Source organism: Neoarius graeffei, chromosome 2 (genome assembly GCF_027579695.1).
Source record: "Neoarius graeffei isolate fNeoGra1 chromosome 2, fNeoGra1.pri, whole genome shotgun sequence".
Lineage (NCBI taxonomy): Eukaryota > Metazoa > Chordata > Actinopteri > Siluriformes > Ariidae > Neoarius > Neoarius graeffei.
In genome coordinates this window covers 9,614,475-9,640,862 of record NC_083570.1, presented here as the reverse complement: position 1 = coordinate 9,640,862, position 26,388 = coordinate 9,614,475, and the positions used below count along the sequence as shown (strand labels likewise).

Here is a 26,388-nt window from a genome sequence, read left to right as displayed (position 1 = left end):
CCGTATGTAATGAATGAAATCGAAATGTAAGCTGATCTCTTACAATACACCACAGCACTTGCGAATCCGCATGGGACTGAACTGAAATTCACCGCTGCCTGTCTAGAGTTGAAACGAGCTGTCAATCAAAGAAAATATCCGGCCGCTTTCACCAATCACCAGTCTCCTCGCGGAAACTGCCATGTCCCTCCCACTGTGAGGCTGGGTATTCTGCCTTTTGAAAAGGATATTGGGTTATATGTAGTTTGGTCAGTTGGTCTGGTGGATGCTGCCACCTAGTGGACTTAATGTGCAATAGCACTATCGGATGCATGGGTTCCACTTCCTGTTAAATTGTTGAGTCTGACTCCACGACTTCATAACGCCACGCTGTTATGCATTGTTGTTTGTTTTACACACTTGAGCTCTGGACGATTTATGTCTGTAAGTAGCCTATGTATTTTGTGTTTCAACATGAGTTGAAATTATGGTAAAATCTGATAGTTTAGTTTCCTAGTATTTTGATGCTAGTCGAACAAGGCTTGTAATGTCCGTGGAAACTAAAAGATGCAGTGTGTTATGTTCGAGTGCAAGTTTTAGTATGTGAAGTTTATGTATGCTTTTCTTGTTTTTTTTAGTTTTACAGTAAATGAAGAATGAATGAAAATAAAAAGATAAATACAAGAAATGTGAAAATCTCTTCAGTGTTAGCTAGCTGCCTACTGCTACAGGAGTTGGGAATGTGGTGGGAGGGCAGCATAGTAAAAAGACATCAGCGCAGCGGGCTCCAGTAAAAAGAAAACACCACAGCAGGCTCAAATAAGAAGACTAGCGAGGACATGAGTCTACAATCAAGCAGACAAGAGCAAGAGGCAGTTGAACAAGATGCAGCTGTTCCAGAGCCATCTAGAATAGGAGACTCATTTGAAACACAGGATGCCTGGTCACAAAAATCCTATCAACCATCAAAGTGTTCCAGCAGCGGGTCAACGTCGGCAGCCGCTGCCAGAGCATGCGCTAAATCGAAAGCTGCACAGGCCAAGCTACGTTTTGCCGAACTCGAAGCTAATGGCAATATGTTAGAATATGTCGGACCTGCTTGATCCATCCTGGTGCCCTGTGTCTGGTCGGAGTTTTATCGCCCCACTCCTGTGAAGGACGGCCCCATGAGGACAGTTGAGGGTTATACCTGTTAAAACTGTTAATATTATAGTCAGGCTGTCTGTTGTTGCCCAAATGAGGATGGGTTCCCTTTTGAGTCTGGTTCCTCTCGAGGTTTCTTCCTCATGTCGTCTGAGGGAGTTTTTCCTTGCCACCGTCGCCACAGGCTTGCTCATTGGGGATAGATTAGGGATAAAATTAGCTCATGTTTTAAGTCGTTCAAATTCTGTAAAGCTGCTTTGCGACAATGTTTATTGTTAAAAGCGCTGTACAAATAAACTTGATTTGATTTTGATTTGATTAATGTGATGAGGCAGAAAGCTGAACTCGAAGCCAGCCTCCACATCCTCAGCTGCAAAAAGGATGCGGCTGCCGCTGAAGCAGCTGCCTACGAGGAGGAGATTGAAAGCGGGGATAAGCGCTACAGACCGCATGTTCCAGAAAACTCTCTCAATGCAGCCGATCGAGTCGGTAACCATGTCCAGCAACATGTAACGCTGTTTGGCGGAGAACCACAACCAGTACAACATAGTACGGTGAACCCCCAACCTCCACCCACCAACTCATACAGAGATACCACACATGAGCCGCAGCAAGCACAAGACCTCGCCAGGTATCTTGTGCGTCGAGAGCTAGTGAGCTCGGGCCTCCTCAAGTTTGATGACCGCCCTGAACATTACTGGTCGTGGAAAGCATCTTTTGTGACTGTCATTCAAGATTTAAATGTGTCACCTAGAGAAGAGTTAGACTTGTTAGTCAAATGGCTTGGAGCCGATTCAGCAGAACAGGCGAAGAGAATTCGCTCAGTGCATACTCTCAATCCTGCCGCTGGCCTCAGCATGGTGTGGCAACGCCTGGAAGACTGCTACGGCACACCAGAGGTCATCGAACACGCACTGCTTAAAAGGTTAGAAGATTTCCCTAAGCTAACAAATAAAGACAGCGCCAAGCTCCGAGAACTGGGTGACATCCTGCTCGAACTGGAATGCGCCAAGGCAGATGGCTTTCTACCATCTGTAACGGATTCCCATACCTGTCTTGAAGGACCGCCCAAGCACCCTGATATGCATCATCTGCGTTCCGATAGAAAAATCCTTCCACAGCCTTGCATGCTTCTCCTGCGAGATAACTCTTTTTAAATAGAGCATTTTTTTCAGCAACTGGAAGGGGCCTCTGATCAATTAGGGCTTTGAAGGATAATTGCCAATCAAAAAACTTTAGGGGGTCACCAGTGAACGTTGTGGGTTCTGGGACAGGTAGATGACAGAGTAAATGAGCTAGCAATTTCTCAAGCTAAATTGAATTCTAACTGATTTGACAATGCTTCCTGTGGTGCACGATAAGACTGGAACAGTGTGGCTTGTATGTTTAATTGAGTTTTGACAGTGTTTTGATGGCCTGGTGGGATTTGGATGCGTGTTTCTTCACCACCGTGAATAAGGCTATCACGGTCATTGTAAGCCTTCACGTGCGCTGCTGCTACCTTTTACATTACTGTCTGCTTGTAGCTGTTGTAGCCTTATTTTTTTCTCTCCCTATTCTTAATTTCATTTCAGCCTCCCTGGCTTACCATTCACTCTCCAGTTCATCAAGTCTTGACTGTTGAGCATGTAGTTCTTGCATGGCCTTTGCCTGTTCTAATCTGGCAGCAAGTTCAGCCTAAGCATCCATTCGCCTTACAATGGCTTGAGTAGTACTATGGTTTCGCTGCATAGCTTGATAATGTTGCACAACTGTGTTGAGTTTAGATTCAATGTTGATTTGGCATGATTCAAGCTCTTCATCCGAGCAGCAAGGCTTTAGCTGTGTTCTTATTTCCCTTGCTGTATGTCGCCACACTTCATAAGCCTTGTTAAATGCTCTCTCATTTTTCTTTGCTTCTTGTTCATGTAACTCTTGGCCCATTTCTGTTAGATTTCGCTCATGAGAGCTAGACCTGACCTGCGGTGTCTTGTCTGCTTCTTCAGTGCGTTCTAGCATCTTGCCTGCTTATCTGTTTATGTTACAAGCTTTAAGTGTAGTAGGCCTATGTCTGTACTCAATCTGTTAAGTGGTGACTTTAACCAAATCTTGACCTATATAACCACTCACTTTAGATATTTACCCTCAAAAATACGCTAAGTACAGAACAACAATCACGATATCAGACAGTATCACCGATGATCTACAATCAGACAACACACTCCTTTTAAATTCTATCAGATTAAACACAATGAAACAATGTGAAATGCAGTCACCTTCATTTTTTCTTGCTTATTTGAAAGTATCTATTCTCAACTTTAAGGTCACAATATTTACATGACATTACTCAATCATCGTGTAAACACACAATACCATAAACCATTTTCAATGCATCAACTCTTCAAATGTCCAATGTTGACCGTCACTGAATTTAGCCTGTACTCTGTCAAAATCTCTGATTGTGGAATTATCTGTAGATCGTGGACATTAGGACATCTTGTAAGCTGATCCTGGCAGAGCGTGGTAGACGACTCAGGCCTAGTGATGAGTTTTACTGTCGCAGCCCTCGGAACTGAAATGAAGAGGAGTCTCAAACGGGTGCAATAACATTTATTGCCGCTGTTCCAGCAACGTAAAACAAAGTATGATACAAATAAAGCAGTAAATAAAAATACAAGTAAAACTAAATGTATGATACAAATAAAGCAACTAAATAAAAATACAAATAAGGTGCATGGGTTTATGCAAAATATTAACAGGATGCTCAAATGATAAACGAAGAATATGCTCGTATCCAAATATCATTTAACACTTTACATTACAAAGTTCGCTTGGATAACTGAAAATGTCTCTTAAAGGTTTCACACCTCGCTCCACTTTCCAAGGGTGCAAAAACTAGCAGTTCACTTAGCAGTCCATTAGCCCCTCGCAGGTAGCTCACAACAGACTTAAACACGAACATATTATCTGAAACGAAGATATGCACATAAGCTTCAAGAAAACAGTGAGAAAATGTTGAGTTTACAGACTGTGTAGTACATGTGGTGTATGTTTGAAGCGAGAGAAAAAATGTGTGGCTCTTTGTCTAACAAAAAGTCCCGCGTGCTGGATTTTTTGTCTGCAGCTTAAATGTGTCCTGTATGATTTCAAAATAAAAGTCTCTCAAACACTGGTCACTTACAAACTAAACAAAACACAACTGAACTGAAAAAGACTCATTGTTATTTTCTTTTTTTTTTTTTATTGTAACCCTCCTCCCCACCCCCACAAAGCAGCATGGTAGTGTTCTGACCCAGCTCTGGCAGTGTGTGCACACATGTATGTGTGTGTTAATCAGGAAGACAATGGAACAGCTGTAAATGCAGCTTGCTCAGAAAATAAAAAGGACAATCCAACCTGATTAAAACCCAGATCCACACCTCGAGCTTAATAACGGCCCAACAGCAACTCTGCTTTAAACAAGACAAAAAAAAGGTGCAAGACCATCATCTGACATCAAAACAAAAAATTCCAGCAATTTGTGACTGACGAGTACAATACTGTCCATCTCACAGGTCTCACGTGCGGGTGTGTGTATGTATTCATGCACATATGAATCTGCCTGTGGAATCATGTCAGTGAAGCTCCACCTGACATGCAAGCAAACTCTTTTCAAACTCAAAATCATATTGGGCAGCTAATATTACGAGAAAAGAAAGATTTCTACTTTTTTGTTTAATTGGCAAGATTATGATAAAACATTTCTGAAAGGACTTCAGATAAGTGAACGTTATTCATGTTAGTGTAACTCTGTTTTTACATGCTAACTGTGTCCAAGTTAACTAACTATGTGTAAATATTAGACGTGGACAAGGCGATGGCAACTTGGCGAGCAAATCCATAGAAAGTCATTTGACTAATCAGACTGTGTAGCGATTGCAACGTTATCGCTAGCTCTAAAGCACAGACAACTACACTGGAAGCTTTCTCTTGGAATAAAACATTTATATTCCTCAATATGCTTCCGCAGGTCGGATGGGGAGTTTTTGTAGGCTGTGATGTGCTCCGTTTTAGGCAAACAAAGCAAACATTTAAAATGAAATGACTATTCTTTTCAGAAAACTGAACCATGGGTTCTAGCTATAGAACCGTGGGTGTGTGCATTCCCCAGAAGAACCGCCTCCTTCCATTCTGCCATCAACTGATCGTGTTAAATAATGCTGCGGAGAAATCATTGATCTTGATTTTATCCAGTCTATGGACGTGACGTGACCCTAGTGATTATTGATGGACTGTCTGTGTCACCTGCGAAAAAACCAATCATGTTTTAGAAAAGAAAAAAAACATCCACTTTCAAAGCTGCTTTATAGTAACGAGTAACGAGGACCTTGATAGAAATGTAGTGGAGTAAAAAGTACGATATTTGTCTTTCAAATGGAGTGAAGTTAAAGTCACAAGTTTCCAAAAAAAACCACTCAAGTAAAGTACAGATACTCAAAAAGTGTACTTAAGTACAGAACTCAAGTAAATGTACTTCGTTACTGTCCACCTCTGATAATTAACTCGATGTACTTGCAATGTAGAAGAAAACTAATTGAACACCACCAGCAGATTCAACCCCAGTTTCCCCCGCTGACTGTGAGAGGCCCTCAGAGCCGCATGCGCATTCTGTGGATTCGGCAGCGAGCGAGTCGCTCTTTGTTTTGAACGAGTGCTCCGGGTCTCTCGTAAATTCCGAGCAAACTAAAGGACGACTTGTGCTACGATGTTGTTCAGGAAAACCACGTTAGCTTGATGATGGATCTTAAGAGGTCATTTAAAACTCTCTTGGCCTTAAGAGGCTTTCGGGAAACCCAGCCCAGACCAGTTAGTGAACATTTCTCTCTCTCTCACACACACACACACAGAGTACATAACCTTCAGAGCGAAACATGAATGTACTTTGAACTGACATTAATATGGAACCAGTTCGCTCGTACTGTATAAAAAGCTGAATGTATTTTATTTGTCCTCAGAGTGAGTTAAAGGAGGAGCAGATGAAATCCCAGCAGAGAATCCAGGAGAAGCAGAAGAAGGTGCAGGAGCTGAAACAGGCTGTGAACACTATAAAGGTGAGCAGTGAGCAGAGACAGAGCTGCTCCTAGAAACACACACAACATGGACAACGAGTCATTTACAGTCCCAGTAAGAGAGGGAATGATAGATGAGCTTTACATCTTGTGTGTGTGTCCTAATAGCTCAGTGCACAGACAGCAGTGGAGGACAGTGAGAGGATCTTTACTGAGCTGATCAGCTCCATGGAGAAAAAGTGCTGGGGGGTGATGGAGCTGATCAGAGATCAGGAGAAGGCTGAACTGAGTCGAGCTGAACGACTCCTATATGAGATTGATATGTACACAGTTCCAGCACAGCTCCACTCCACCTCCCAGTAACTGCATCCGCGCACACACTCCTTAGTGTGTGTGCACGCAGTTACTGGGAGGTGGAGTGGAGCCGTGCTGGAATTGTGTACATATCAATCTTATATATATATATATATATATATATATATATATATATATATATATATATATATATATATAAAGACATCAGCAGGAAACGACAGGCTGATGAGTGCGAGTTTGGATTCAACAATCAGTCCTGGAGTCTGTGGTCTTCTTCTCTCTTTCACAACAAGATTGAGACTGATCTCATTGTTCCATCACCCTCCAGAATAGGAGTGTATGTGGATCACAGTGCAGGAACTCTGTCCTTCTACAGCGTCTCTGACACAATGAAGCTCCTCCACAGAGTCCACTGTTCTGGTGGAGCACAGAGGACGGCAGGACAGAGATCAGGTTCGCAAACACGGCTTTTATTGCCACACTTTTCAGTGAAACATCCAGTGACTAACACAGACACACACACACAACCAGCGTCTGGTTTGGGGATGAGCTCCTTTGCTCTCGCTCTCCCTCTTTAAGTAGGGCGTGGTCACTGGGAAGACACGCACAAACACAGGTGAATTGACATCAGGTGTAGTGATTCTGCCACTTACCTTCCCCGACTCCGCCCTCCTGTCACAGACCGGCGCTTGACCATGCCCCTGCTGCCACAGTCTGCTACTACTGTGTTTAGTGCTACTGAAATGGACGACTTAATCAAATGTTATTTTGGGATTGGGTTTTGCTTATGTAGTGGTTCTGTGTTAGTCTCTAGCAAACAGAAAGCCGCTGCCTAGAAGTATTTGAATCTATGTGAATCACATCACCAACCGACTTCCTGTACCCTGGTTGTCACAACTCTGAATTCCATGGCTCTGGTCTCAGCCATTCATGTCTACCGGCCACGAGTGAGTGTCACTTCCGTATGGAAGCCCGCCTTCTACAGATTTCTGACTTTTTTTCTTGAAAATTTCGACTTTTTTCTCGAAATTTCTGAGTTTCTTTCTCAGAAATTAAAAAAAATATATATGTATTTCTTAGTGGCACTATCGCTCTTCCGTAGAGAAACAAGTGGAAACTCGTCCTCGTTATTTTTCTCATCGAGATTTAACAGGTTTGGTCAGTTAGAAGATTTAAATTGCAATTCAAGACGGCAAGAGTGTATTGTTACTCAGTGTTCCTCATAATCAGATCAGAAGAGTGAACATTGACTCAGCCGACGCCCATTTTACAACTTGTAGTCCACACAAGAGAGAGAACCTGAGTGAACTTTAACACTTTAACTGCCATAAATATTATCAACTCAAAATTCATAACCTTGTAGATATAATTGTGTCCTCAGAGTGTCTGACATCACAAGCGTGTATTAAATTTCATTTGCTTTCTGTAGGCTTTAGTTTGTGGACTTTGGTCTCCTCCATTGCGTCAGTCAAGCTCTCTCTGGAGGGCGGAGCCAGATCTGGCGCGTCTTCCGGTTGGCTGTCGGCGCTGTCTGGCAGCGTCACGTGCGGGGGAAGGGGCAGTCAAAAACAGGGCAGTGGCACGCTCACGTGCAATCGGTAAACTTGTGGATGGGTAAAGCTTGAATTCAGATGATGAAATAAAAAGTTATGAGTGGGTTAGCATTTATAAATTCCAATGTAGATTAAAATAATGTCTATCTATTGTGTTGCATTGAACTGGAATAGCCCTTTATGTGCTGTTCAACACATTGAAAATGACAGCGCCATGAAAACCTAAATGATGTCCAGATTCTGGAATGCGAGTAAAATATTGATGCGTTTTGATATTTTGCTTAAATTAAGTGACGTCAACTCACCTTTGTTTATATAGTGCTTTACACATAATGCAGTATATAGTGTGTGACAGAGAGAGAGATGCTTATGGAACTGATCAGCCTACAAATAAAAATTAAACATTTATTTTCTTTATCATCTTTTCTCGATAAAGAAAAAGATACCACGTTGCTTTGAATGTGACTGGTTGAAGTGGCTATCATCAAGAAAACTGGCCAATGACAACTGTGCGCATGCCTTCTTTTTTGAAAATCCGTCAGTCGGATCCGGCAGAGCGATCGGTAGATCTCTATGGCTCTGGATACGGTGCGAGCGTCAGTCGGTCCACTAGTGGACTATCTGACCACTAATGGATTACCTGGATTATTTTACTTCTGCTTGCCATTTTATTTTGACTGAATGCGAGTTGTGGGATTTGGACGGAGAACAGAAACAGTGTGGCCGCAGTTGAAGGGTCAGACGGATGTTTGGTCAGTAAGTGAACTTCACAGTTAGAACTGTTCTCCTGCTATATGAGGTAAGAAAGCATTTCCCTGTTATTTGCTGTAAATTCATAACCAAACGTTGTGTTCTTTCCCTAATTCACAGTGATGTTTTCAAACAGTTAGATTAGCTAACTAAATTAACTAGCTAACGTTGTAAGTAAAGTCACAGGTGACAGTGTTAGTTAGCTTGTTGGCCTGATTCGTGGTGTTAATATTAAATGTGGTTTAAACGAGAGGTTTTGTATGCTCTGTTTGCAGTCTTTGTCATAGTTATGTTAGGAACCTTACAGTTGGTTGTCTCTCTCTCCCCGTCAGGGCTCTCAAGTTTTGAAGTCAGTTCAGAGTGAGATTTGTCAGGAAGGGCAGGGGTGGTGCTGGTGAGGGGTGTCGGTGGCGGCGCACAGGGGGAATGGAGGGGGGTGGGTTATGATTGGTGTTATGTGTTGTAAGTGGTAGTGGCAGATTTAGAGGCCTTCAGTACGGGGGTAGGGGGCTCCCACTTGAAACACAGTGGTTCCAGGCCTGCCATTTTAACAGCCATGATTGAGAAGAGAGTTCCGTCAAGGGCAACGTGTAAACAGAAGCGCGTAATGATGTACTACTATATCTGTGTATTTTGCAGTTTGGCAAGTACCCAGTAAAGGAAGAGAAAAAAAAAAAAAATCACACCGAGTTTTCATTCAAGTATGCAACACTAGGACTAAAAACAGGTGTCAAAAATAGCTGTTGAAATTAGCAAGGATTCAAGATTGAAGTGGCTAGACAAGCTCACAGACTCTGGGCAAACTGATAGTTAACATTATTAGCTGGAGACAATATTCCCCAACATCAGCTTTCATAATTTTTTTGTGATGCAAGTACTAATTTCGTTCAGGAAATACAAAATCATATGATGAGATGATTTACTGTACTATAGGCTACTCATCAAATATGGCGCTCCCGCGTCCTCCAATGTGTGTCCGTCTGCACTTCACCACAATCGCCTTCTTCGGAAAGTTCACGTAAATTTTACCCGGATACAACTGTCAAGTGTTTTGCTCCTTTGCTGTGCTTATCCCACACTTGAAGGGTAATACCAATACTGAACATTAAAACTGGAATTCACTCAAACCAGACCCTTGTTCCATCTTTTTCCTTTTATTTTTTTCCTTTGCAGGTAAAAAACCTTAAAAGACAAACACCATCCATTTACCAATTTGCACAGGGTTTTTTTCTTTTTATAAAAGCAGTTACACAAAAAATGATCATCAAAAGCTTAACATTAAATACATGTATGTGAAAATAGATAGAATTTACTTTAACTTAAGACAGATTTTGAATGAAGTTTCAATGTAAATGCATCAAAATATTAAAATACATTTTAACCACAAGGGCCATAATGAATTAAACAAGTTACTAAACCCAATAAATGAGTTACCAAGTAACAAGCCACCCTACATATTTACAAACCATATCCACCATGAACATTTTAGCAATGAAATACTTCCAGTTCGTTTTAAACATGCACTGTATGCAAGTAGAAAAATATATGCTTTTAAACCATGTCTTCACTGGCACCTAAGAATTCAGCACAATAATATCCACGCATCAAACCACATCTAAATTAGGCCATTTCAAACATGAGACCAAGCAAGTTGCCACACCAAACAAAGCAAGTTGCAATAACCCTTACCAGCCAACAATTACACAGAGCACCATGTGAATATTTGAACCTTAAGATCCTACAAACACAAACATTTTCCCCGCATCTCAATGCCCCATCAGCGCAACAATTTCCTCGCATTCACAACAAAATAAAAATAAATGCGAGCTTACCGGCTGTCTGTTCAGATCTTGACAATGGTAAAACTTCTACACAGCTTCACAAAATGCTCGGCAAGTGATCGAGTTTGCAGGCCCGTAGCCAGCATTGTGGAGGGGGGGGATCTTTTTTCCCCAAAAGTGGACTTCATCTGGCCCCCTACTCCCGTACCCCCCAAATACACGAGCACACTTCAAATCTTCTAATTTAGACATTTTTTTTATTCGTTATAAGTTCTCTGTTGTCTAACTTATTATTGTTATCTTCCTACAACTGTGCTGTGACTTCAGTGTCTGTCTCTGTTGCTCACCTCAGTTGTCTGTTGTTTCTCTTTTCCATTGCCTGTCTCTGTTGCTCTCCTTCATTGTCGGTCTCTGTTGTTGCTCTCCTTCATTGTCGGTCTCTGTTGTTGCTCTCCTTCATTGTCGGTCTCTGTTGTTGCTCTCCTTCATTGTCGGTCTCTGTTGTTGCTCTCCTTCATTGTCGGTCTCTGTTGTTGCTCTCCTTCATTGTCGGTCTCTGTTGTTGCTCTCCTTCATTGTCGGTCTCTGTTGTTGCTCTCCTTCATTGTCGGTCTCTGTTGTTGCTCTCCTTCATTGTCGGTCTCTGTTGTTGCTCTCCTTCATTGTCGGTCTCTGTTGTTGCTCTCCTTCATTGTCGGTCTCTGTTGTTGCTCTCCTTCATTGTCGGTCTCTGTTGTTGCTCTCCTTCATTGTCGGTCTCTGTTGTTGCTCTCCTTCATTGTCGGTCTCTGTTGTTGCTCTCCTTCATTGTCGGTCTCTGTTGTTGCTCTCCTTCATTGTCGGTCTCTGTTGTTGCTCTCCTTCATTGTCGGTCTCTGTTGTTGCTCTCCTTCATTGTCGGTCTCTGTTGTTGCTCTCCTTCATTGTCGGTCTCTGTTGTTGCTCTCCTTCATTGTCGGTCTCTGTTGTTGCTCTCCTTCATTGTCGGTCTCTGTTGTTGCTCTCCTTCATTGTCGGTCTCTGTTGTTGCCCTCTCCTTCATTGTCGGTCTCTGTTGTTGCCCTCCCCTCCTCTGTCGGTCTCTGTTGTTGCCCTCCCCTCCTCTGTCGGTCTCTGTTGTTGCCCTCCCCTCCTCTGTCGGTCTCTGTTGTTGCCCTCCCCTCCTCTGTCGGTCTCTGTTGTTGCCCTCCCCTCCTCTGTCGGTCTCTGTTGTTGCCCTCCCCTCCTCTGTCGGTCTCTGTTGTTGCCCTCCCCTCCTCTGTCGGTCTCTGTTGTTGCCCTCCCCTCCTCTGTCGGTCTCTGTTGTTGCCCTCCCCTCCTCTGTCGGTCTCTGTTGCTCCCCTCCCCTCCTCTGTCGGTCTCTGTTGTTGCCCTCCCCTCCTCTGTCGGTCTCTGTTGCTCCCCTTCATTGTCTGTCGTTGCTCTCCCCTCCTCTGTCTGTCTGTTGTTGTCTGTCTCTGTTGCTCACTTCAGTTGTTGTTTATGGCATCAGAACACTCCTGATCTGCCCATGCTTTAGCATAAAAAACAACAATAATTTCTAATTGAGATAAATGTTTCAAGTAATCCTGAGATTGAAATAATATTGCACAGCCCTAGACCCCGAAGCCGCCGCCAGGCGCCGCTAAAACCGCCATTTAGAATTTGAGCCGCCGCCAGCCAATAATTTTGTAAGCCAATTTGAGCCGCTATCTAATAAAATTTGGCTGAGCCACTAAGAATTGTGTACATCAAATAATGGGTTTATCCACGTCATGAGCTACAAGAAAAGTGACACAAACATGATCAACTGTACACACTAGTAGTAACACAATAGAGACGTATAGGCATACACTGTAGAGATTTAGAACTGATATCACAGCACAGAGAGCCACCACAAGCTTGCCGTTGTGACTACCTGTCTGGCTTCCCGCCCCTCACACCGTTACCACGATACACTGGGGAACCCGGGAACCCACCCAGAGCATCAATCGACTCCGATATCGACGAGATGGCTGCATTCTTTGCCGCTGCTGAGGGAAAGTGTAAAGGTATTTTTTTTTGTTTGTTAGTTTCACATACTTCGAGATTGATAAAAAAAAAAAAAGTACTCCACCACTCTACTTTCATCATAGTAAGATAGCTGCCAGTCCTTCACTGGTCATTGCTAGTGAGAGTAGATCGCTAGATGCCTTCCTCGAACAATCCAGATTAGCTTATTATTAGCATTGAACTACAATCTTGCTAGATTTATATTTACAATGAAGTAAGAGACCAGGGGACCTGTGGTAATTTGCTATTTATTCCCCCCATTTGTTTGATCCGTTCACCCGGATATATGCCACACAGTGACGTCCAGTATCAGCCATTTGTAGCCATAAACATTTTGGTGGCTGCAGCAGCCATTAAGGTTTTGGCTGAGTCAGCTAGCCAGCCAATAATTTCATCAGCCAGCCATTATCCTGAAAACAAACGGCTTCGGGGTCTACACAGCCCTATAAGGACAATTAATTTAAAATTGCCCAAATGCAGCAACAGTGGGTGTTTTCACACACACTGGTCTGAACATTTTCATTTTCCAGCTAGTGCACACGTTTCTTTTCACTCTGATCCAAATGCCAAACCACTGACAGGGCGTCATGTTACCATGATGCTATGTTACCATGACGACTGAAAAACACGTGCTCTTAAAAGTCTCGCATTTTACTGTCTTCACACCACACCACAGCTCCGATTTCCCAAGCTGAAAAAAAAAATAAAAGCAGCCCCAGGTCCGACGCTACTAGTACCTAGCCATCGAGCCACCTAACTCATCTCTGTGTGTGCGTGTCACTGACACACACAGACTGACGGACAGGCTGACGCTACCCCCACTGATCACTCTGACAGATCGATCTACCACTACTGTTGTAAACAAAAGAAAAACAAAATCCTGCACTCAGCACCTTACCCATTTTAGCCCTTTTTTGGAACATGGCGCCAATATTTTGGGACAAAGTAGCAGCAGATTTCTTGCGTTTTCTGTCTTTATCTTCTTTTTTCCCCACTTTCTCTTCTATCCAGGGCTACCGCGTGACATCACCGTACTGCGAGATTTTGTTAGGCACCATATTGGAAGACCAAGTACATGCACTCACAATATAAAACAAAGTACGAGCGAGAGTAAAGTGACACGATGGCTGATAATTCTGGTTATGTGAGTACATTACCAGCTGCAGAAAGGGCACGGTATGTGGAGAAACTGGCTGTGATTGATGGGTTTGACCCATATGATAAGACTCGGAGCAAGGGAGAATTTATTTTTTTTATTTCATAATTTATTTTTAATTTACTACTTATCTGTTTTTATTTATATATATTTGAATTATTTGGACCTGGGGGAAAAACTATATTTAAAATCCAAAGAGGGATGGAGGGAGGAAAATTAAAACAAAAGAAAGAAATGAAATATAGAGTAGAGAATATTTGATAAAATTAAGGATGTTTTTATTCAGTAAACATTTAAAAAAATGTTCTACAACACTCTAGCCTAGTGACTTACCAGTAACAAAATAGACTTGAAGTATTCAGATCCGCTCTGCATAAAGCAGCTAAATCCTCTCTCTGTCTCCTGGCAGAAAGCTCCTTGGTTTGCTCCCCTTGTGTCTCAATCACAGCTGGTATTCTGTAGAAAGACTTCTTTTCACCTTTCCCATCAGCTTTGTTAGAACCCTAACGCAGCACAAAAGTTTACCATTGTAGGTTTTTGATGAACCAAGTGCCTCGTGGGTTCACATACCGCGCGCTGCCGTTATTTCCCCCTAATCACGAGTTTGGTGGTCTTCCAATGTGGCGCAGGGTTTGTTTACTTCCGGTTTCGGGTGACGTCAGTGAAAGGGGTCTAATGGGGCATTACCGCCACCCACTGGATTGGGGTGTAAAGCAGTCTGAACAAAACGTGTAAACATAAACATAGGAGAAATGAACCCGTTTTTCTAACTCGTCCTCACTTAGTCTACTTTTCTTTTTTGATTAGTCTAGATTTGATATTGTAAATTTAAATGTGAATCAATGTATATTCATCGGACATGAACAAATGAATAAATCTTGAGTAATCTTGAGGGGCGTGTGTGTCCGGGGGGGGCGAACGAACCCTCCGATCCCCCCTGGCTACGGGCCAGAATTTGTATTTCGCACTGCAGCAGCCTACTTTTTGCTGTTCAGTCCTCGCACCCGAGCAGGAAGTCAGCGTGTCGCTTTGTTCTCCTTGATTGCGCACAGGTGAGTAATTAACGCGCTTGCATACCGGCTGACAAAAAGGGCGTTCGCCGCGACAACAACAATGCTATTTTTTGATTGGCTGTTGGGTAGCTACATTTCTCAATTTATTGATCGGTGTGTGGCAAGCTGTTTCTGAACTCTGCGGGAAACCACTTGATGCCTGCTCTTCATCCACAGTTAAAAAATAGCGGTGCACCTTGGTGGATGGTGTCTTAGTAATTTCTGTGCGTGAGAGATACAAGGTGTGGCGTGTGAGCATGTGAACTGCTTGAAATGCGTGTGTCTCACGCTCAATGCGTGAGACTTGAGAGCCCTGCCCAGAACCTTCTTGCTGTGAGGTGACTGTGCTAACCATCACACCACTGTACACCTGATTATGCTGGAGCTGACCGTTTCTGTGATCTGACATTTCTTAATAACATTACAATCTGAGGAAACAGCTACCTGAAAACACTTTGCTATGTTCTTGTAGCTTTCTCCTGCTTTGTGAGCATCAATTATTTTATTATTCAGAATGTGAGGAAGTTGCTTAGAGGAGCCCATGGCTGTTGATTTTAGAGACAAGTTCGAGGAGTCAGAGAATTTATACAGCTTTGAAATATGCATCATCTGACCTTTCCTAATGAAGAATTTGAACAAGCCACAGCTCAATAAGCTAATTAAGGTCTGGAACCTTGGTAAAAGTAACCTGAGAACTCAAATGTATTGGGGTGCCCAAACTTTCGCATGGCATTCCTTTTCTTTTTTCACTCTCCAATTGTACAAAACAAAAATAATACACAAATCCTGCATAAAACGCTGAAAAGAAATGTCTCGTCTTTACCTTTATGCCTTTTGGTGATCGGTTCATCTTCTGCTCACTTAACTATTCACAGTAACAGACATTTTCAGCAAGGGTGCCCAAACCTTTGCATGCCACTGTATATATATCAACTGAGTCAACTAAAATGATTGTGTTGCACTGTTTGAGTTGTTCTCGATGGAAAAACCCGATAAATATGAAATTATCTGGAGACAAAAATAAGTTATGTAGGTGCTCGCGCTTCTAGTTACAGCCAAAATCAAGCAGCCAATCAGAATAGTGAGGGGCGGGGATGGACGAACACGGCTGGGATCCCTGTGTGTCCATGAAAAATCAACTCGATGGGTTTCCAGATTTTCGGCCCGTGCGAAAGCTCCGCTATAAACATGTTTCAGAGCAATATGCCGCCGTCCAGACAAAATCTTTTTTAGGGAAGGCCTTCCTTCTTTCAGCGAGACAATGCCAAACTGCTTTCTGCGCATATTAAAACTGCATGGCTCTGTAGTAAAAGAGTCTGGGTGCTAAACTGGCCTGCTGCAGTCCAGACCTGTCTCCCATTGAAAACATTTGGTGCATTATGAAGCACAAAATATGACAAAGGAGACCGCAAACTTTTGAGCAGCTGAAAGTGTATATCAGGCAAGAATGGGACAACATTTCTCTTTCAAAACTACAGCAATTGGTCTCCTCAGTTCCCAAATGTTAACAGAGAATTGTTAAAAGTAGAGGTGATGCAACACAGTAGTAAACACACCCCGTCCTTTCTTGAACTTTCTTGACCATTTTGCTGACATCAAATTCAAAATGAGTGTGTATTTTTCAAAAAACAATAAAATTTCTCAGTTTCAACATTCGAAATGTTGTCTTTGTACTATTTTGAATGAAATATCGGGTGTCCATGATTTACAAATTATCACATTCTCTTTTTATTTGCAGTTTACACAGCGTCCCAACTTTTTTGGAATTGCTATTGTATTTTTCAGTGTACAAAATGACACATCATACTCTTTATCCATTTATATCTACATATAATGTTGTGGAACGTCCATGAAACGAGTTAGAGCCTGTCATCACTATCGTTATAGCAGCTATAAGTGAGTCGTTCCCTCACCAGCCTCATTTTTTCTCTCTCTCGAAGTTAACAAGACAAAAAACAGATCTTGTTGTGTATCGTGAAGATGTCACACTGCATGAATAAGCAGTGAATTGAACAATGATTCCAAAATGTTCTACATAATGTGGACTGAACAGCAATTTACAATCAGAATTGACTTGTTCAGCTCCCAAATGGCTCGTCACTGTTTGTTTTTTGCTCCTTTTTAGCCGAATTACATACAGCTGAAATTGTTTCATTAAATTATTCAGAAAATGCACAATCAAGCTTCAGTTATCAAGGTGGTGCAAACATGCAGGAAGTCCAGCTAACATCAGTGCACGAATGTTCTGGTGCTGATCCAATATGAAGACTTGGAGAGAAAGGAGAGAAAAGAGAGAGACAGAGAGAGAGGTTGTATTGAATTGTATTAAATGCATGTTGTGTTTCATTGAATAAAATTTACTTTTTTTATAGAATCTTATAAATCCAGGTTTATCTATGAGTTTGGGATTTTTATTCAAATATTACAATCAAAGCTTTGCAGAATAAAAGATAAGAGCACAGGAGAATAAAGTTTCCCCCAGTGATGAAGTTTCTGTGCTGAACTCATTTTCAGACAGAAGCTTTTAATACTGAGGTCAGGATGTCTGCAAGCTGCTGGACAGTGTCTTGCAAAAGTATTCATCCCCCTTGGTGTTTGTCCTGTTTTGTCGCATTACAAGCTGGAATTAAAATGGATGTTTGGAGGGTTAGCACCATTTGATTTACACAACATGCCTACCACTTTAAAGGTGAAAATTGTTGTTTTATTGTAACACATACAATAATTAAGATTAAAAAAAACCCAGAAATCTGGAGTGTGCATATGTATTCACCCCTTTCTTATGAAACCCCTAAATAAGAGCTGCTCCAACCAATTCACTTCATAAGTCACATAATTAGTTGATTAAGAGCCACCTGTGTGCAATCACAGTGTCACATGATCTGTCACATGGTGTCTATATAAATCAACCTATTCTAGAAGGACCCTGACTCTGTAACATGACAAAACAAACAACATGAAAACCAAGGAGCCTCCAAACAGGTCAGAGACAAAGTTATGGAGAAGTATAGATCAGGGTTGGGTTATAAAAAATATCCCAAATATTGAATATCCCATGGCGTGCCATTAAATTCATTATAGCAAAATGGAAAGAATATGGCACCACTACAAACCTGACAAGAGAAGGCCCTGCCCAACAAAACTCACAGACCGGGGAAGGAGGGCATTAATCAGAGATGTTTGGAGTTTGCCCAACAGCATGTGGCAGACTCCCCAAACACATGGAAGAAGATTCTCTGGTCAGATGAGACCAAAATTGATCTTTTTGGCCATCATGGGAAACACAAACCCATCACCCTGTGTGGTGCAAACCCATCACCCTGAGAACACCATTCTTACAGTGAAGCACGGTGGTGGCAGCATCATGCTGTGGGGATCTTTTTCATCTGCAGGGACAGGAAAGCTGGTCAGGACTGAAGGAAAGATGGATGGCACTAAATACAGGGCAATTCTGGAGGAAAGCCTGTTTGAGTCAGCCAGAGGTTTGAGACTGAGACAAAAGTTCACATTCCAGCAGGACAACGATCCTAAACATACTGCTAAAGCTACACTGGAGTGGTTTAAAGGGAAACATTTAAATATCTTGGAATGGCCTCATCAAAGCCTAGACCTCAATCCAATTGAGAATCTGTGGCATAACTTGAAGATTGCTGTACACCAATGCAACCCATCTAACTTGAAGGAGTGTGAGCAGTTTTGCCTTGAGGAATGGGCAAAAATCCCAGGAGCTAGATGTGCTAAGCTAATAGAGACATACCCCAAGAGACTTGCAGCTGTAATTGCAGCAAAAGGTGTCTCTACAAAGTATTGACTTTGGGGGTGAATTCTTATGCACACTCCAGATTTCTGTCTTTTTTATCTTAAATATTGTTTGTGTCACAATAAAACAACAATTTTCACCTTTTAAGTGGTCGGCATGGTTTGTAAATCAAATGGTGCTAACCCTCCAAAACATCCATTTTAATTCCAGCTTGTAATGCGATAAAACAGGACAAACATCAAGGGGGATGAATACTTTTGCAAGACACTGTATAATGGTGCAAGGAATTGATCCAGAAGGTGGCAGCAATGCAACAATAAGGACGCTGACTGCCTTTCAACACAAGAAAGAAGAAGTTACTGTGAACCCTTCAAGTGTGTTAGTAAATCTCCTCAGTTGTGAGCCATGTTTATTCTGGATAGATCTCCTGTTTATGATCTTGCCTCATCTCTGCCTTTCCCTTTGATTTTAATGATATTTCTGGTGGATGGGGTTTGAACCCTGCACTGACTGGGATTAGATAAAGTCTTGTGTTAACACTACTCGCAGATTTCTTTCTTCTGCCTTTCAGGAGATTCATTTCAGTCTGTTAACAATGTTAAAATGACCCAAAGGTAAAATGACCCGTGTCAGTGTGGGTTTCCTCCTGGTTCTCCAGTGTTCTCCTACTTCTCAAAGACACATCTAATGACTGATGGAAGTGACTCAGGATCTCTGATCTCAAACATATTCACCTAACAACTTCATTTCCATCTCAACAATCTGTTCATGAGAAAGAATTCTTCATCGACCAGGAATAATGTTCTTGATAAATCATGATGTAAGGAATAAAACAGGATGAGGCATGCTGCTCCAGGAAACTAATCTGTGATGAGGTGGTGGGATGTGAATCAACACAAAGTGGATTAGTTTCCACAAACAGCAGGTCATGAAGAGTTCAGGCTCTTGTTAAGCCTGGAGCGCTCATACTGAGTGAAATGGAGATTATGTTGAAAAAAAGGTCCACTTTTGTGATTTCTTTTCGTAATAAACAATGCGAAATCAATAAAATATGGTTTTCCTTCCTGACAGCTGACCGACTAGTGGCCTAGTGGTAGCGTGTCCGCCTCTCGATCGGGAGATCGGGAGTTCTATTCACGGTCGGGTCATACAAAAGACCATCATAAAAATGGTACCTACCGCCATCTGGCAAGGCACACTGCAATACAGATGTGCATGGGGAGTTAAACTCTCGTGGTTACCAGAGGACTAGCCCCCCACTGTAACCCTAGCTATGTAATAGGCGAGAGGCCGAGGGCTATGGAAACGGAGATCGGCGCCGCCTGATGCGCCACATACAGGTTGGGCCTGGTTAGTACTTGAGTGGGAGACTGCCGAGGAATACCAGGTTCTGTAAGGCGTGGGAAGGACTTCCTGACAGCTGCGTCCTCCTCACTTTTAAAATGGCTGCAACATTCTTTAGGGATGAAGATCAGTTTAAAGATGTCACGAGGAAAAAGCTGTTCAAGTGAAACAATTGTAATTTATCAACAAGGCTGAAAGTTGTGCTTGAGGTGTCAGTAGGTGGAAAAGTCCAGAAAATTAAGATCCATTCTGTGAGTATTTCATGAAATTAATCCTAATCAGTGCAGCTACTGTACATGGGTTATATTTCTGCACTGAAGGGAGATGAAATGGTTAATAGAGGAGTGTTCATGACCTTTCTGTGTTTGTGCTCCTCCTCTCTCTCTCTCTCTTTCACACACAGAACCAGGAAGTAACTTGTCATTTCAGAGAAAACAAAACTGATCTCTCTCTCTCTCTCTCGTTGCGATTTCAGGAAAATGGCCGAGGCCAGTATTTCAGTAGCTCAGGACCAGTTCATGTGTCCAGTGTGTCTGGATCTCCTGAAGGATCCGGTGGCTATCCCCTGTGGTCACAGTTTCTGTAAGGTGTGTATTAATGGCTGCTGGGATCAAGAGGATCAGAAGGGCGTCTACAGCTGTCCTCAGTGCAGAGACACTTTCACGACAAGGCCTGTTCTACGCAGAAACAACATGCTGGATGAAGTGTTGGAGAAACTGAAGAAGACTGAAGTCCAAGCTGCTTCTCCTGCTCACTGTTACGCTGGACCTGGAGATGTGGAGTGTGATTTCTGCACCGGGAGAAAACACAAAGCCGTCAAGTCCTGTCTGATTTGTTTGACTTCATTTTGTGAAATTCATCTGAAACCTCATCTTGAAGTTCCTGCTTTGAAAAAACACACATTAATTGAAGCCTCAGCAAAACTCCAAGAGAAGATCTGCTCTGAACATGGTGAAGTGCTGAAGATCTACTGTCGTACTGATCAAACCTGCATCTGTTATTTGTGCATGTTGGAGAAACATAAAGACCATGACGCTGTTTCAGTTGCAACAGAAAGAGCTGAAAAACAGGTGAGAACTAGAAATCTTTCCAGAATTAAATCATCTTAATTATAGTTTCCCATCGAGAAGCAGGTACTTTAGTCAGTGATATGATTTGAACTTTAATTTCAATGTGTGTCTCAATCAGAAGGATTCTGTAAAAGCTGATTAAAATTGTCTGTGTTCTGGTGAACAGAGTGTTAAATTTATCTTCAGTGATGGTCGTAATCTGGTTCGGGGTGGGTTTCCTGATAACGTTGCCCTTCAGACCTAAAGAGAGAGTTGAGAGACTCTCTTAAAGAATGAACGTTGTCTCTGTGTGTGGTTTTCCGGAATTCACTCATAAGAAGGAGTCTAAAGAGCAACAGGACGAAGAGCGTCTTTGTAGTTCGCGTCCCCGATATAGGCATTAGTAGCTGCTAAAGGCATCGTATTGGACATAACTAACAGTGTCCAAGTTAACTGGCTATGTGTACACATTAGCCATGGACAAGACTATGGCAACTTGGCGGGCAGATCCACAGAAAATCATTTGACTAATCAGACTGCATAGTTATTTCAACATTATCACTAACTCTTAAAGCACAGACAACTTCACTGCAAGCTAATAAAACGCTTATATCCCTCAATATGCTTCCACAGGTGGGATGGCGAGTTTTTGTCGGCTGTGATGTGCTCCGTTTTAGGCAAACAAAGCAAACATTTAAAGCAAAATGACTCTTTATTCCTTTCAGAAAACTGAATCATGGGTTCTAGCTATAGAACCGTGGGTGTGTGCATTCCCCAGAAGAACCGCCTCCTTCCATTCTGCCATCAACTGATCGTGTTAAATAATGCTGCGGAGAAATCATTGATCTTGATTTTATCCAGTCGATGGACGTGACGTGACCCTAGTGATTACTGATAGACTGTCTCAGTGTCACCTGCGGAAAAACCAATCACGTTTTAGAAAATAAAAAAACATCCACTTTCAAAGCTGCTTCATAGTAACGAGTAACGAGGACCTTGATAGAAATGTAGTGGAGTAAAAAGGACGATATTTGTCTTTCAAATGTAGTGAAGTTAAAGTCATAAGTTTAAAAAAAAAATACTCAAGTAAAGTACAGATACTCAAAAAGTGTACTTCAGTACAGAACTCAAGTAAATGTACTTCGTTACTGTCCACCTCTGATAATTAACTCGATGTATTTGCAATGTAGAAGAAAACTAATTGAACACCACCAGCAGATTCAACCCCAGTTTCCCCCGCTGACTGTGAGAGTCCCTCAGAGCCGCATGCGCATTCTGTGGATTCGGCAGCGAGCGAGTCGCTCTTTGTTTTGAACGAGTGCTCCGGGTCTCTCGTAAATTCCGAGCAAACTAAAGGACGACTTGTGCTACGATGTTGTTCAGGAAAACCACGTTAGCTTGATGATGGATCTTAAGAGGTCATTTAAAACTCTCTTGGCCTTAAGAGGCTTTCGGGAAACCCAGCCCAGATCAGTTAGTGAACATCTCTCTCTCTCTCTCTCTCTCTCTCTCTCTCTCTCTCTCTCTCTCACACACACACCCACACACACAGAGTACATAACCTTCAGAGCGAAACATGAATGTACTTTGAACTGACATTAATATGGAACCAGTTCGCTCGTACTGTATAAAAAGCTGAATGTATTTTATTTGTCCTCAGAGTGAGTTAAAGGAGGAGCAGATGAAATCCCAGCAGAGAATCCAGGAGAAGCAGAAGAAGGTGCAGGAGCTGAAACAGGCTGTGAACACTATAAAGGTGAGCAGTGAGCAGAGACAGAGCTGCTCCTAGAAACACACACAACGTGGACAACGAGTCATTTACAGTCCCAGGTGTGTGTGTGTGTGTGTGTGTGTGTGTCCTAACAGCTCAGTGCACAGACAGCAGTGGAGGACAGTGAGAGGATCTTTACTGAGCTGATCAGCTCCATGGAGAAAAAGCGCTGGGAGGTGACGGAGCTGATCAGAGATCAGGAGAAGGCTGAACTGAGTCGAGCTGAACGACTCCTGGAGCAACTGGAGCAGGAGATTGCTGATCTTCAGAGGAGAGTCACTGAGCTGGAGCAGCTTTCACACACACACGATCACATCCATTTCCTCCAGGTAACACTCACTGTCTGATCTACAGAGCCAGCTGTTCCTCACACACTCTCTAAAACACCTCTCATTAAGGGAACAATAAATGTCCCTGTCTGACATCACAAGTGGGTTTTACATTTCATTTGCTTTCTGTAGGTTTTAGCTTCTGGACGTCAGTCTCCTCCATTTCACAGACCAGATTTTCACACATCCAGCGTCACTGTCCATCAACATCTCTCATATGATGGAGTGAGGAATTCTCTCTCAGATCTGAAAAAGAGACTCGAGGAATTCTGTGAGGAGGAATTCAACAAAATCCCTCCACATGGTAAGAGGAGCTGTTCCTGCTGGAGAAACACAGTGATGTGTTATTTCTTAGCGATGCTCCTGCTTTCTTTTCTGCAGGCACTTTATTCACCCGACACTTTGAACTAAAACACTGATTTAAAATGAATAAACTGACTGGATCACTTTAAACTCTTTCCATCTTTTACACAAACTCATGTTTCCATTTTTCTCTCCACAGCTGCAGCAGTTCAGATCATTTCAGGACCAGAACCACAGAGCAGAGAAGAGTTTCTGAAATGTACATCGAACACACACACACACACACACACACACACACACACACACACACTTCTGGGCCTGTCACGATAACAAATTTTGTTGGACGATATATTGTCTCAGAAATTATTGTGATAAACGATATTATTGTTGACGTCTTTTCAAGACAATTTTATGCCACTAGTAAAATAATAATGATCATGAAAATACACCCTTTCATAGAACAGTCAACTTTTTAATTAAGTCAACTTGTTCAGTTCCATGAGGCTGGCAGGGGGAGTCGCTCTCTTCTGTGGGATCTTTAACTAGGTTTAGAATGCTAGTTTAAGCTGATATGTGATTGATCTAACGGTAAAACAGCACGAGGGCTCGAGAACTTTGACAGGTTACAATTTTACTTGGCAACTGAATGTATCTGAATTCTGATTGGTTGTTGTATCTGAATTCTGATTGGTTGTCGTATCTGGATTCTGATTGGCTGTTGTTATATTATTGCCCTTTTGCTGTGTTCTTGAGCCCAGAGTGGGGGGAGGGGGGAGTGACAGGGTTCTACAGAGAAAAGTTTTCGCTGCAACCGAACTGCTGTTTTCGTGACCACGCCCCCAGCGCGGATATTCATGTTCACATTGTTCAGTTTGTTTTTCTCTTTTATTTTAGATTTCTGTTATCTGACTCTGGATCCCAACACGGCACATCGTCGCCTCATTCTGTCTGAGAAGAACAGAGCGGTGAGATGGAGTGAGAGAGCGCAGCGTTACTCTGATCATCCAGAGAGATTTGATTCCTGGTGGCTTCAGGTGTTGTGTAAGGAGAGTGTGTGTGGACGCTGTTACTGGGAGGTGGAGTGGAGCAGTGATGCTGTGTCCATATCAGTCTCATATAAAGACATCAGCAGGAAAGGACGGGGTAATGAGTGTCGGTTTGGATGCAACAATCAGTCCTGGAGTCTGCGGTGTTCTTCTTCTTCTTCTCTCTCTTTCCGGCACAACAACATTGAGACTGATCTCAGAGTTCCATCACCCTCCAGAATAGGAGTGTATGTGGATCACAGTGCAGGAACTCTGTCCTTCTACAGCGTCTCTGACACGATGAAGCTCCTCCACAGAGTCCACACCACATTCACTCAGACTCTATACGCTGGGTTTGGGTTCTGGTTCTGGTCTCCTGGTTCTACAGTGAGATTGTGTGATCCAGAATAAAAGTGTGTAGTGTTTTCTGTAAAATTCCTGCACGTTGCCACGTTGTTGCTCAGTCGTCTGTTTCACTAGAACACAATCCAGCTGCACAAAAACACTCATTTTAATATTTAGATTATAAAATATGCCGATGTCGTGTTCATCCCATATTCAGCCTGGATGATGATTGGCCTGCAGATAGAACCTTATAAATCCAGGTTTATCTGTGAGTTTGGGATTTTTATCCAAATATTACAGTCAAAGCTTTGCAGAATAAAAGATAAGAGCACAGGAGAATAAAGTTTCCCCCAGTGATGGAGTTTCTGTGCTGAACTCATTTTCAGACAGAAGCTTTTAATACTGAGGTCAGGATGTCACCAGGCCGCTGTATTGATACGCAACGGGTTTTTTCTCCACTTTGGATGGATATTTTTAGATTATTTAATCTGTGGAAAATAACCACAGTGTCTTAAATATGTGTTTGTGAAAATCACTGTAAACCTACAACTGACTTTTTCCTCCAAAAAACATCTCTTTTAATGTTGTCATGTATTGTGTGTGTGAATAATGATGATAAATCTGTCTCTGTGAACTGGATCTGTCTGTGGTCTGACTCCTGATTTAGATTCTCAACATGATTGTTGGAAAAACATTTTTTAAAAATCCTTTTAATTTTCAATCAAATAAAACAAACAAAAAAAAAAATTCTGTTCCAGTTGACTATTCTGATTGGTCAGAAGTTGTTGATTATTTTTCTATAACAGCAGCTCTGACAGTAGTGCAGGTTTATATTAATGGGCTTGCACGATTATGTTCTTGTTTCTATAGTAACAGCTCATTGACGTGAAATTATTTTCGACCTGTGTGTTCACAAATAAAAATAAAAGAAACGTGGATGAACACTAATATTTAACCTGGACATTTCTCCTCCAGGGGCGGCACGGTGGTGTAGTGGTTAGCGCTGTCGCCTCACAGCAAGAAGGTCTGGGTTCGAGCCCCGTGGCCGGCGAGCGCCTTTCTGTGTGGAGTTTGCATGTTCTCCCCGTGTCCGCGTGGGTTTCCTCCAGGTGCTCCAGTTTCCCCCACAGTCCAAAGACATGCAGGTTAGGTTAACTGGTGACTCTAAATTGACCGTAGATGTGAGTGTGAATGGTTGTCTGTGTCTATGTGTCAGCCCTGTGATGACCTGGCGACTTGTCCAGGGTGTACCCCGCCTTTCGCCCGTAGTCAGCTGGGATAGGCTCCAGCTTGCCTGCAACCCTGTAGAACAGGATAAAGCGGCTAGAGATAATGAGATGAGATTTCTCCTCCAGACCACCAGAGGGCGCCTTTACACACATTTTGAATAACTTCACTTCCTCCACTCATTTCCTGTCTGTTGTTATAAAATGCACATAGATCCTACAGTAACTGTGAACCCTTCCAGTGTGTTACTAAATCTCCTTGGTTGTGAGCCGTGTTTATTCTGGATAGATCTCCTGTTGATGATCTCGCCTCGTCTCTGCCTTTCCCTTTGATTTTAATGATATTTCTAGTGGATGGGGTTTGAACCCTGCACTGACTGAGATTAGATAAAGTCTTGTGTAAACACTACACGCAGATTTCTTTCTTCTGCCTTTCAGGAGATTCATTT

General features: G+C 42.4%; 2 protein-coding genes across 2 annotated transcripts in view; both read left to right on the top strand.

The window, feature by feature from the left end:
• LOC132880229 (E3 ubiquitin-protein ligase TRIM47-like) overlaps window positions 1-5,350 on the top strand; it is a 191,900-nt gene extending 186,550 nt beyond the window's left edge. The window contains exon 2 of the mRNA XM_060913778.1: window positions 5,199-5,350. Within this exon, the coding sequence (XP_060769761.1) occupies window positions 5,199-5,285 (87 nt within the window). The 3' untranslated portion in view covers window positions 5,286-5,350. The remainder of the gene's footprint in view (window positions 1-5,198) is intronic.
• Window positions 5,351-20,294: 14,944 nt separating this feature from the next.
• On the top strand, window positions 20,295-25,302 carry LOC132880685 (tripartite motif-containing protein 16-like). Its single transcript, XM_060913802.1, has 6 exons — window positions 20,295-20,961; window positions 22,601-22,696; window positions 22,807-23,052; window positions 23,194-23,356; window positions 23,549-23,602; window positions 24,238-25,302. The coding sequence occupies exons 1-6, from the start codon at window positions 20,371-20,373 to the stop codon at window positions 24,777-24,779; spliced, it is 1,692 nt and encodes a 563-aa protein (XP_060769785.1). The 5' UTR covers window positions 20,295-20,370; the 3' UTR covers window positions 24,780-25,302.
• The last annotated feature ends 1,086 nt before the right edge of the window (window positions 25,303-26,388 follow it).

Coding starts and splice junctions, on each gene's coding strand:
- LOC132880685 (XM_060913802.1), top strand. CDS start 20,371: ATGGCCGAGGCCAGTATTTCAGTAGCTCAGGACCAGTTCATGTGTCCA. Junction 23,053..23,193: donor TCCTCCAGGTAACACTCACT/GTCTGATCTACA, acceptor TCTGGACGTCAG/TCTCCTCCATTTCACAGACC. Junction 23,603..24,237: donor CAGAGAAGAGTTTCTGAAAT/GTACATCGAACA, acceptor CTTTTATTTTAG/ATTTCTGTTATCTGACTCTG.